This window comes from Diadema antillarum, unplaced genomic scaffold, assembly GCF_040938485.1.
Source record: "Diadema antillarum isolate AM-2024a unplaced genomic scaffold, OU_Dant_1.0 scf00000033, whole genome shotgun sequence".
NCBI lineage: Eukaryota > Metazoa > Echinodermata > Echinoidea > Diadematoida > Diadematidae > Diadema > Diadema antillarum.
Genome location: NW_027270922.1, coordinates 312,833 through 324,011, shown reverse-complemented (window position 1 = coordinate 324,011; position 11,179 = coordinate 312,833). Strand labels below are relative to the sequence as shown.

Sequence of the window (11,179 nt, the reverse complement as noted above, 5' to 3'; positions counted from 1 at the left end):
AAAATGTAGCAAGAGCAGCCAAGAAGATTCTTTCTTTGTACACTCTGTTCGCTAGTCTACATACTGTACATATGTTGTACATGCACACACACATACAGAAAACACACAAAAAACCAATACCCCACCCCCCAAATATCCTAAAGAGTCCATGGGCCTGGTTGCTATGGGCCTTGTTGCTATGAGCTTGGTTGCTATGGGCTCGGTTGCTAAGGGCAGCATTACCCGACAGACAGGTTCCAAGCTTAGCAATGCTTCTGCCTTCACACTAGAGGTACATTGTAAAAGCATTCTGCCTTCACGCAGAGCATGTTACCTTTCTTTTGCATGTCTTCTCATCCAGTCAAATCTTGTTACTGCAGTCCGTAGGAATGTTCCAATCGGACATGATCCCGATATCAAGATTATCCCATATCTATTTTAGCGCAAATAGGGTCTACGAAGTGAATTTCCCGAAGCTGCCTATAACTTTGTGTCTGCTTCGGACGCTGACACATCCCCTGCACTGTTGACTACAGCTACCTCTTCCTCTTCCGCCGGTGCTGTATCACAGTTGTTTTCGTTTGACCTTTCTCCTTCCTCACTCTGGCTATTGTTGGACCCTTCGGTCGACGACGTGATCGTCTCATCCCCTCTCAACTCGATGCCCTCGTCAGCGAGAGACTCCGGAGGCAAGTTGTTATTCAATAAGGCGGGCTCGGTCAGAAATTCCGACTCCTGGTATTGCGGGGGCAATTGGAGAGAAGGAACAGCGTCAGAGTCACACGGCTCATTGATTTCTATAGAATCCATCACAACTTCCAACGGACTGAAATCATGAATGGTGCATACAAGCGTCTACAATACCCTTTTTCATGAAAGAGAATTAATATTTTGCTGGAGAAAGGGATATTTTTTTTTTTAATCTCTGAATTTTACTGAAACTGGAATAATAGGCTGTAACACATCAGAGTAAATTTGAAAGATGTTTCGTGGTAAGGGTTGAACTAGTTTTTCACTTATTCAATGACATTTGCTTTGCATCGACGACTTTGCTTTGGATGCAAGTTTTTGTCTGGCAGGACTAACAAAATTCAAAGACTGATTTTGCGAGAATGAGACACAGTTACATGCTGAACAACGTAGGAGGAACTGTCGCAAACTTATAAACAACAATTTGAACCATTATCTGAAGGCAAATCACTGACAATGTCACAATTACCACTGAAGTCTTTTTACATGTTGGTAAACCCAAGACAAAAGCCAACACTAAATTGTAAATAATTTTTGAAGCTCTGACCCAATACGATTATGGTCCTTGCTGATTATCACAATATTTGTTTTATACATGTATTTCTAGACGGTCAATATAATACAAAGAAGCGCTGGATGTCCCACAATCTTGCTCCTGCTTCAACTTATGTCACTTCGTTGACCAATCATCAAATGAACATCAGTAGTTGTGCTGCTCAGATGACATGAAATATAGGAAGTTAATGTACACAATGTGCACGAGACAAAGGTGTATCATCAGCTTGTCAAAACTTTAGTACAGTGCACTCCCGTTACAACGAACACGGTTATAACGAAATTTCGTTATAACGGAGTAAATCTTCTGGTCCCAAAATTATCACCATTAAAGTCTATGGTACAAAATTCGCTTATAACGAACACGGTTATAGTGAAATTTCCGTTATAACGAAGACTTTTCCGAGCGCCACAGACAAAGAAAAACAAAAGAAATGTCCTCTGTTATAACGAAATGCGAATTGCTTTCGAAAATACATAGCGGAACAAGCATTTATAGCGTCTCTGCATGGGTGAACGCTTCACACTACTGTGTGTTCGCTCCTTGTGTCACGCATAGTTTCTGAGGGGAACTTGCATTTATTATTGTAATACAGTTATCCCATCACATTTCACATTAGCTTTACAGTGTATGATGATTATTCAGCAAACAGAATATGATATATATACGTGGTTTCCTTGTTTTCGTTATGTATCGTATTTGTTCGGTTATAATGAAATTTCGTTATAATGAAAGAAAACTGCCGGTAACGAGCACTTCATTATAACGGGAGTGCACTGTAATGAAATGAACGAAGCAATGAGAAACCTGTGGATAAAAGCATAGTGGTATATAAACAGCCAGAAGATGAAGAATTAGTACCTGTGGATCAAAGGTTGCCGTATTCTGTTATTCTGCAGCAAATACATGTAAGTACATGGCCATTGTAACGATTCTTGGTTAGAACACTAACTTATCTGTAGTTTTGCAGTAAATTAAATTGTACGCAGTGTGGACTTGGATCTATTTCGGGTAGGAACTCTGGGATCAGGAGGCACTTTTGTATAATTTTTCGCTCATGAGCAAACTTCCACGGGGCTGATGTGTGCGAATTCCAACCAATGCACAAGGCAATGCAGATAGAGTGCCTAAGGACACAACAGCTGCTGCCAGGGGACTTGAACTAGGGGCCCTCTGCTTCAAGAGTCTCAGGTCATATCAACTAAGCTACAACGGCTAAGTGAATGAGACCCCGAAAGTAAGCAAGAACAGCAATTACATGACTGTATGCTTACATGTACATGTTGTAGTTGGTATGATGAAAAGATGAAGGGGAAAAAAAAAAAGAAGAAACTAACAAAGTACATATTGTACACTTTGACATGGCACTGCTAAAGCTGTCCAGGACATGGACCAATTCTTTGCAGTACTTCTCAATGAAAGAAGTAACTTGGAGGGAGGGGTGGGATATCACACTGCAAGAAGCTATGCAGCTATACCGTGTCCCAACTGAGCTGAAAACCAGACAGATGATTCACAAATTCTACAGAAGTGTGAGATGTGACTTACATCATACATGTACTTTAGTAACTGACTGTGTGGATTCAGAGCAAGTGGCAATCATAACTAAAAATTGCACCCATCCCCCCAAAAAAAAAGAAAAAAGAAAAAAGAATATAACTCATAACAATTTAATCTGGCCCAAAAGGGTCCTTAATGCGTCATCCTTGAAAAGTGATTAAAGTCTTTCAAAACAGAAGTTCTAATTAGTTTCATGATTTGGCCAGAATCCTGCACAGGAGTTATGTAAAAATGATTGAAATTAAACAGCAAATCATAACCCAACACTCAAGGTATCCATCTGTTCGTCAAAAGACTGCAGACTTTTGTTCATTTTTTTGCAATCATAAATTTATGATCATGACTCTTTATGGAGAAAATTCTGACGATAGTTTTTCACAATACAATGTGTACCTCCTCAGTGAAAATATGCCTTTGTCACTTGAATACTTTGCTGATACCAGAGGCTAAACCTCAAAAGGCAGACAATGGATGAAAAAACAAACAAACAACATAACAAAGGTTTTAATGAAAGCTATCTTTGCCAAGGTTTTATGACAATTCAATAGGCACGAATCTCAATACATTTCAGTGAACAGACTGGTCTTGTTTGGGAAAGTCTTGTGACAGGCATATGAATACCTTGAGTAAAAGCATGGAGAATAGCATTATGTCAATTACCAAGCGGGATACCATCAAGTGAATTAAATATATTTCTATTTATTGAATTTTTGTCGTCCCATCTGTCCTGATGAACGACAGAGTAATCTTTGGAGGTGAAGATAGGCATTTGTTAAGTGTTACATCATGATCGAAAGCAGCAGCGTTATTGGGGGATACAACTCCGAAGCGACGCTTTATGATCTGCCTGCCTGCATGCTGAGGCAACCATTATATTATTGAAACCAATACCTGGATCATCATCATCATTATCATTATCATTATCAATAGCGCCACTATGTGGGTCATGATAATGCCAGTTTCTCCAAGAGTGCTTGAGAAAGAAAGAGAGAAAAAAATATCAGTATCATTGAATCTTAAACATATTTATGCTCCCGTAGTGTGCTGCCAGCAAAAGCTCTAAAAATAAAAAAATCCACTCACACAGCATATTTCTGTTTCTAAATACTACCCATCACTCCAATATATCAATATCTTGCTGGGTTTGGTTTTTTTTTCCTGTATTTCACTGCTCTGAGTTTCCTACATTTCTCTCTGTTTTGTGGTGAGTTTTGCCCAAACATACATGCACAAGTGGATTCAGGAAATGCAGCAAGACGCGGATGGTTTTACAGTTTACAGTGTGCGTATTCTTTCTTCGATGTGAGAGCAGTCCTGACAAGGATTTGCTGTTCCAATATAAGAAAGCATGTTCCTACCATCCTCAGGAAAATATCCTTTCTATTCTAATGCATGCATCTTACTCTGAACTTCATGTTTGGTAACTTTACAATTATTCAGTTTTCATTATGACAGGCCATAAATCATCTTGTGGAGTGTTAAGTAGCTCAAAGGCATTCAGATAATTTTCTTCATCTTGGCATGTACATTGATTGCACCGTATGAGGGCAATTACCCCACAGCTAAATACTGGTTAGTGATAAGGTTAGAGTAAAGATTAGGGCTAGGGTTAGGTTTAGGGTTAGAGTTTGGGTTAGGTTCAGGATTAGGTTCAGGATTAGGATTAGGGTTAAGGGAAGGGGAAGGGGTCTGGGGTAATTGCCCAGGGGGTAATTGCCCTTGACCCACATTGCACAAATACATCCTTTAAACCATAAACACGGGGAAAAAAAAGCAGATAGATACCCATAGATACCTCAATTTCAGCCTTCATTCAGGAAGGTCTACAGGATGTTCTACACTTGGTATAAGAGTCAGTCCATCATGGGGTTGGGCCATCTTTTGTCACATACAGGATTGTTCAACTCAAAGTCTACTAGGCTTTATCAAAACCAAGCAAATATCTGCCAGTAATGACTTGGGAAAGAAAAATGTATCCCACGACGTTTTATTGTTCAGGCGTCATGGACATTGCAATTCCACACTGGAGAACTTATTGCCAATGTTAGACACACTGTACATGTGATGTCTATGTATCAAAGGTAAGAAAATTAATCTGCAGTGCAGCAAATCCATGAAAGATTTCTGATCAAAAGTTCATATTGCCACAGCAAAACTTAACCACATTTGAAATGATCTTCATTGTGAAAAGAAAAAGTTGATGACTCCATTACATGGACATCATGCAGTTTGTTGAACCAACCCGATGGACTGACCAATGGACAAATTACTTCATTATTAGTGTATATGAGCATTGGAAATAACAATAACAGCGACAAAATTTGTGTTGTGACAGCAAATTGTTAACTGTCTTCACACATGGCCAGATTGTCGAAAGGGCTCTCTTTGAAGACGTATCCCTGAGTTTTGCTCTCTTCATTTTGTGATGCCCATGGCAAGATTGGTTACTTTACTTCTTTAATGCTATGTGTGACATGGTGTAAACCCAGTGTGTGCAACATAATTCTGAGACTGCAATGTATAAGCGATTTCGAAGACATCTACAATGTTTTTCAAAGCCATGTAACTTTTCAAAGAAACATTTATGCTAGACATGCAGTGAGCAAAGTTTTACAGAAAATCAAAGCTTTGCTGCGATGTAAATCTTACAATAGAAAAGCTAAATGATAACTATTTTCCTTGCAAATGGCAAGAAGCTACATGATTGTTGAGAGGCATGACTTTTGCAAATATTATGCACAACCGCAACAGAAATTTAGAACCCCTATGGAACACTGCTTTCCCATCACCAAGCAACGCAAGCTCTCTGCATGAGAAATAAAATTGAGAGTGAAGCTTTCATTGTGGCAATTGATGAACTATCGATCGATCTGGGCAAGAATGTGCATTTCAGCAAAATATGCAAACTTAGCACACTGTCACCTGAGTCAAGTGTGCGAACCTGGCACATAAAGATTTAATAGCAAAGATAACACTTATGACCCAGGTTGTTACAAAGTTTAACTACAGTCACAAATAATCTCATACATGGGATGACTTACCTCTGTGCGCACGCCGCTGCCGCTGTTGTCATGGTAACTGGAGGACATGCCATCCATGATGCCTCCTTGAGTTTGGGAGGCCTTCCTGAATTTCTTGGTCCCCCTCCGGACGATGAGGCTCATCTCCGAGGAATCCATGCTGAAGGCGCCCTCTATGTCGGCGGTGGAGAGGTTTCGCCTGCTCTTGCCGTTCAGTGCCAGGACCTCGTCATCGACCTTGTGTCATGCGGAGAAAAACGGGATCACAATGAAGAAAAAAAGCTCACTAGAAAAAGAACACCTAATTTCTTGACCGCTGCCATTCATAAAGCTCAAGATAAATATTCCTTCAGCACTTGTGTATCAACATCCAGATCTTGACTGGGGTTCTGCTTTACATACCAGCTAATGAATGTGAAAAGTATATTAGCCTCCTAAAATATGCTTGGGTCCCCCTCTCTTATCCTATTTCATCATCCTCCTTTCTTTTCTTCACAGTCAAAACTTCTCTTTCCAGCTGAAAATATATATTAGTCCGTAGGGGTACTGTACCCAGCAATGTGCAATAATCATGCAATAGTTAACCCATACTCTGTTTTGTTCACTGATTGGCATGTCCAGCTGGAGTGCTTTCTTTGCCGAGAAGTCTGGGAACTATTGACTGATGATTACAGATTACTTAATCCCCTTAATCCCTGTTGTATTACCATGGCCTTATTGCTGGTTAGAGGCACAATGTTGCACCTGAGTTGGCTTGCTAACTTACAATTAGGTTAAGTTTGGAGGTACATGTATTAACTGAATTCTGATGAGAAAGAATGGCAAGTTAAAGCAAAGCGCCTGGCCACATAAAGGATTAACACAATGGGTTAAATATTAAAGGGCAAAGATTTCTTACCTCTAGGGCCCCAGGAGCATCAGCCGGAGTGCCCACCAGGATCTCATCCACCACGACGGGGGTGTGCAGCGACCCGTACTCGCCCCTCAGGGAGAACCCGAAGCCCTCTGAGGACCGCTTCAGGATGACGTACAGATAGTCACACTGGCTCTCCTGCACCCAGAGCAAGGCACATTGATTAGATAATGGAACTATTGGAAGGAGACATTACTGTCTGGGGGCTCTTGTGAGCAGCAGTAATTTCATTGTAAGATGCTAAATGGGAGGAGGTGTTGGTTTGGAAAATGTATCAAAGTTAGATTGGAAATTTGACAGGTTCTAGGTAAAAAAAAAAAGGAAGAAAAGAAAAGTCTACTGAAATCCTCTCGCAGTCGGAAACTCCATTGTCATGGTTTCACATTTTTCCATTCATATTCTGATTAATATTAGCAAACAATTGTCATTAAAAGAATAATCACAATAGACTGTACATTTTCTTTTCAATAGTAAGTTATGAATATGTTTTCTTACCAATGGCCCATACATTATGGCCTTCTTCGAAGAGCTGCAAAGCAAAAAGAAGACGTAAAAAATAATGAGCATTTCTTCATTACTTTATGATTTGCTCTATACACATAAAAGAGAAAAAAGTGCTTTCTAGTCATCTGAAATCAAAACAATTTACAAATTCATTTCTTCTACTAAAGCCCCCAGTTTTGGTCAAAACAATAATTAACAAAGCAATGCCAATGACACATAATTCACAATAGGAATCATTCAGGAGTACTGGGCTCTGTAATCTAGATTAAATAAAATTATTATCATTTTTTTTTATACTTCACATCACCATTATTGATGAACCTGAAGCTTGATTGTGAGAAAATTAGAATTGAATGACAGCAGCATAAAACTGACTTGAGTATATGAATCAATTCAGATTCAGTTATCCCAAATTCGATATTCACAGTGCACACTCTATGTCATCAGAACAGCATTAAAGGCAACATATCAAGATTAAGAAGGATCAGATTTTGTTAGTGAATTGTTAACATTTTGATTGTTTATGAAATCAGTGAAAGATCCCAGCTACGGAGAAAAAAACCAATGCACATAGACCAAAACAAACCCAAAGCAAACTATGCTTTTGAATTCACATATCAAAGTTGGATAGGAGAGACATAACTACAATTTCAACTCACAGCGACTTCTCGTAGTGAGCCTGCGCGATGCCGAAGAGACTGGCTGCTTCTTTCTTGCCTGTCTGGTCGACAAGCTTGCTGAATAGGGTCTTGGGGTCCCTCAGAAGCTCGTAAGGATGGTCCATCTCAATCAACTCACCTGCATCCAGTACCTTGGGGAAAAATTAGGACATAATTCACACCGTTATAACTTCAAGCTGTTAAAAAAAGTAGAGGATGTGGATGCGATTGAAAACTACTTCACATCTAAAGCTTATATCATCATGCGCATGGCAAATTTTTGTTCATGCGCAGCCCTACACATGGCAGATTGTTGTTAGGGTGAGGGAGTGGGCATAGGGTGTACAACATTCTGCCATGCGCAAAGGGAGCGGGTTAACAACAATCTGCCATGAGCACAACGATATGTACAATTTTACAGTATCACAATTGATACCCTCAAAGAAATGAGAAGCAAAATGGAATGAAATGGAAAGTTCTCTGATAAAGTATACTTCTGAGAATTTTGTAGATATCTCTCAGTCATTAGCAAACATATACAAGGTATTATAGTGCTAGAATAGTTTAGTGCTAGAATATAGGGCCCAGCCATTATCATTACCCCAACATTAATTAGTAGATACTCATTTGTACACCAGAGTCCGAAGACAGACATCGTGTGTACACATCTCGTCCAAGGATGAACACACTGTGCATGTTTTGAACCCCACACCTTCTGCTTACAAATCCAGACCCTTACCCACAATACCACTGAGCTTCCACCAAGTATTTGCTACAGCCACACCATGTACATGAATCTTTAAAGGGATTTACTTAATTTTGCAGACACGTAATAGTGGCAACTCTACTCACCATTATCCTGTCCGAGTCCATGATGGTGTGCAGACGATGGGCAATGGTCAGCACGGTGCAGTTCTGGAACTTTGACCGTATGGTCTCCTGGATCAGTGAGTCCGTCCTTTAAAAGGCAGGGTTGAAAAGAGAAGCTCAAAGAGTTATATACAGCTGTACAGTGAATGTCAACAAGAAAACGAAATTAAAGAAATTACTACATGAGGGGACAGTCTACATGACAAGGCAGGGCAAGGATAGACAGTGCAGATGAATAATTCTTGGAGTGGACTTCAAACAAGTACACCTTTTACTGCCTACTTAATATGTTTTGCATGTCTGTTTGAATGTAAGCCTAACCTCTTGTGTCTTGGAGATAATTCAGAAACCACTACTCCCTTCTATTCCCCCCCTCCCCCTTCAGGCTGTGAATTAAAATCATAATATTAATGAGTGTCACTAATACACACAGGTGTAGCATATTGAATGAACTTGATACACTTGTAATGCTGAAAAATGCATTCCTTACTACCAAATGGCATTCTCCAATAAGATATCTATCGAAATGTGTGCGGACATTTGTTTGGCAGCAATTCTCCATACCTTCCATTCAAAACTGCCTATATTGCAGTGGAAATACAGTTGTACAATTCCTAGCATATGCTGGCATCTACAAAAGAGACATTCTTTACTCCGTTTCAAAGTGCTGAAAGAGGCATCATTCACCAACTGTGCCTTGTTTTTCCCCCAGAAAATATAAAAAATAGGTAAAAATGGAGAGAAACTAATGCCTGTAGGACCCTTTGGAGAGCACGCTGAGATGAATTCTCACCTGGGATCCACATTGGCGGTGGCTTCATCAAGAATCAAGACTTTGTTCTTCTTGAGGATGGCTCGGGCCAGACACACCAGCTGCCGCTGTCCCACGCTGAAGTTGGACCCGCCCTCCCCTACCTCCATCTCCAGCTTGGCAGGGTTCTCCTTCACCGCCTGGTGGAGCTGCACCTGCATTGGCAAAGTCAAGACAGGACAGGTCAGATGAAACTCAGCATGAGTGTTTGCGAGTGCAGCATGGGGTAAGACCTCCTAACTGGTATTCTGTGCCTTACATGCAATCCTACCTGCCACATGGGCAAGTTCAGGAACAATATTCATAATCCTGACCCTAACCATGATCCTAACTCAACTGTATGCCCATAATCCATATTCCAACAATTAACTGTTTTTGCTACAAAAAGGTACTTGCAATACTACTTGTTGTTTCCTTTTTGGCAAGTTTTGAAGGTACACAAAGAGATAACTGTCACAAAATGGAAAAATTTTCAGCATGCAATGCGTACAGACTAGGTTTCGTACCCTACTTATTACTGTGATGAATAATCAACAAAACTCTTCTTAAATCACAATCCTCCCAAGTTGCCATTGCATTGCATACACAGTCAAAAATACTTGGGAACAGCTCAAAGGGGCATTAGAAGTACAAGGTACAAGTATGTATGGCTAAGAAATTTCTGGCTTGTCCATCATTTTACAGAGCACAGAAAAAAAGGGAACCACACATATATTTCCATGCTCATGCTTGCCACTGGCACACTCTAAAATGTCTACAAGATTTTTCCCTTCATCCTCTTACGTCTTCGAGGGCGCTCCACAACGCCACATCCGAGTAGGCTGCGAAGGGGTCCAGGTTTCTGCGCAGGGAGCCGGTGAAGATGACGGGATCCTGAAAATCAACAAAAGGCACACTCGGATGTTATTCCCCGATGCATTCTTTGCAGTACTTTTGAAGGTAACACTTACTATGATATTCATGCTCATCAGTGGAACTAATACCTCATGACCTGTTTTTCAACACAAAAAGTTACATGACTTGTATGCTTATCAATTCTTCAATTGCCTGTCCACTGAGTTATGAGATCTTGTCCTTCTATTATTACCGTTGTTGCATACCTTGCCCCACCCCATCCACACACACATTCCATGGGGCCATAGGCCTACAATTTGTTAATAACAAATCCATGGGGAAACAATGTAATCGCCCCATATGCAGGTTGTGGTGCTGAAACAGTAAATACAAGGATTATTTTGATTAATTCCCTTTCCATTTCCAAAAATGTGGTTATTAGAATGCGTACGCAACACAATCCTACCATTGCTAAGACTCCAAATTACATAGGTGTAAAAGTTGTTATCACTGATACACAGACAAAAAATATTTGGTTTGATGTCTCATTTACAAATTTGAGATGTGGATGACGTGTTGCCACTATATCTGATAATTTAGACATGTAAGTTTGTTCATTTGTGTGTTTAAAAAAACATAAACTTTCCAAATTAAATTTCATTAGCCTTTGGTTATCCCCCTCCCTATTTTTTTTGCAGTAAGCAGAAGTGAGCCAAGACTTGA

General features: G+C 40.1%; 1 protein-coding gene across 1 annotated transcript in view; it reads right to left on the bottom strand.

Moving 5' to 3' along the window:
• Positions 1 to 319: 319 nt before the first annotated feature.
• The window catches only part of LOC139743020 (ATP-binding cassette sub-family C member 4-like), a 60,306-nt gene continuing 49,446 nt past the window's right edge, over positions 320 to 11,179 (bottom strand). Inside the window, 7 exon segments of the mRNA XM_071653529.1 lie at positions 320 to 714; positions 5,887 to 6,102; positions 6,764 to 6,916; positions 7,926 to 8,093; positions 8,794 to 8,899; positions 9,605 to 9,777; positions 10,406 to 10,495. Of these exon segments, the coding sequence (XP_071509630.1) occupies positions 460 to 714; positions 5,887 to 6,102; positions 6,764 to 6,916; positions 7,926 to 8,093; positions 8,794 to 8,899; positions 9,605 to 9,777; positions 10,406 to 10,495 (1,161 nt within the window). The 3' untranslated portion in view covers positions 320 to 459.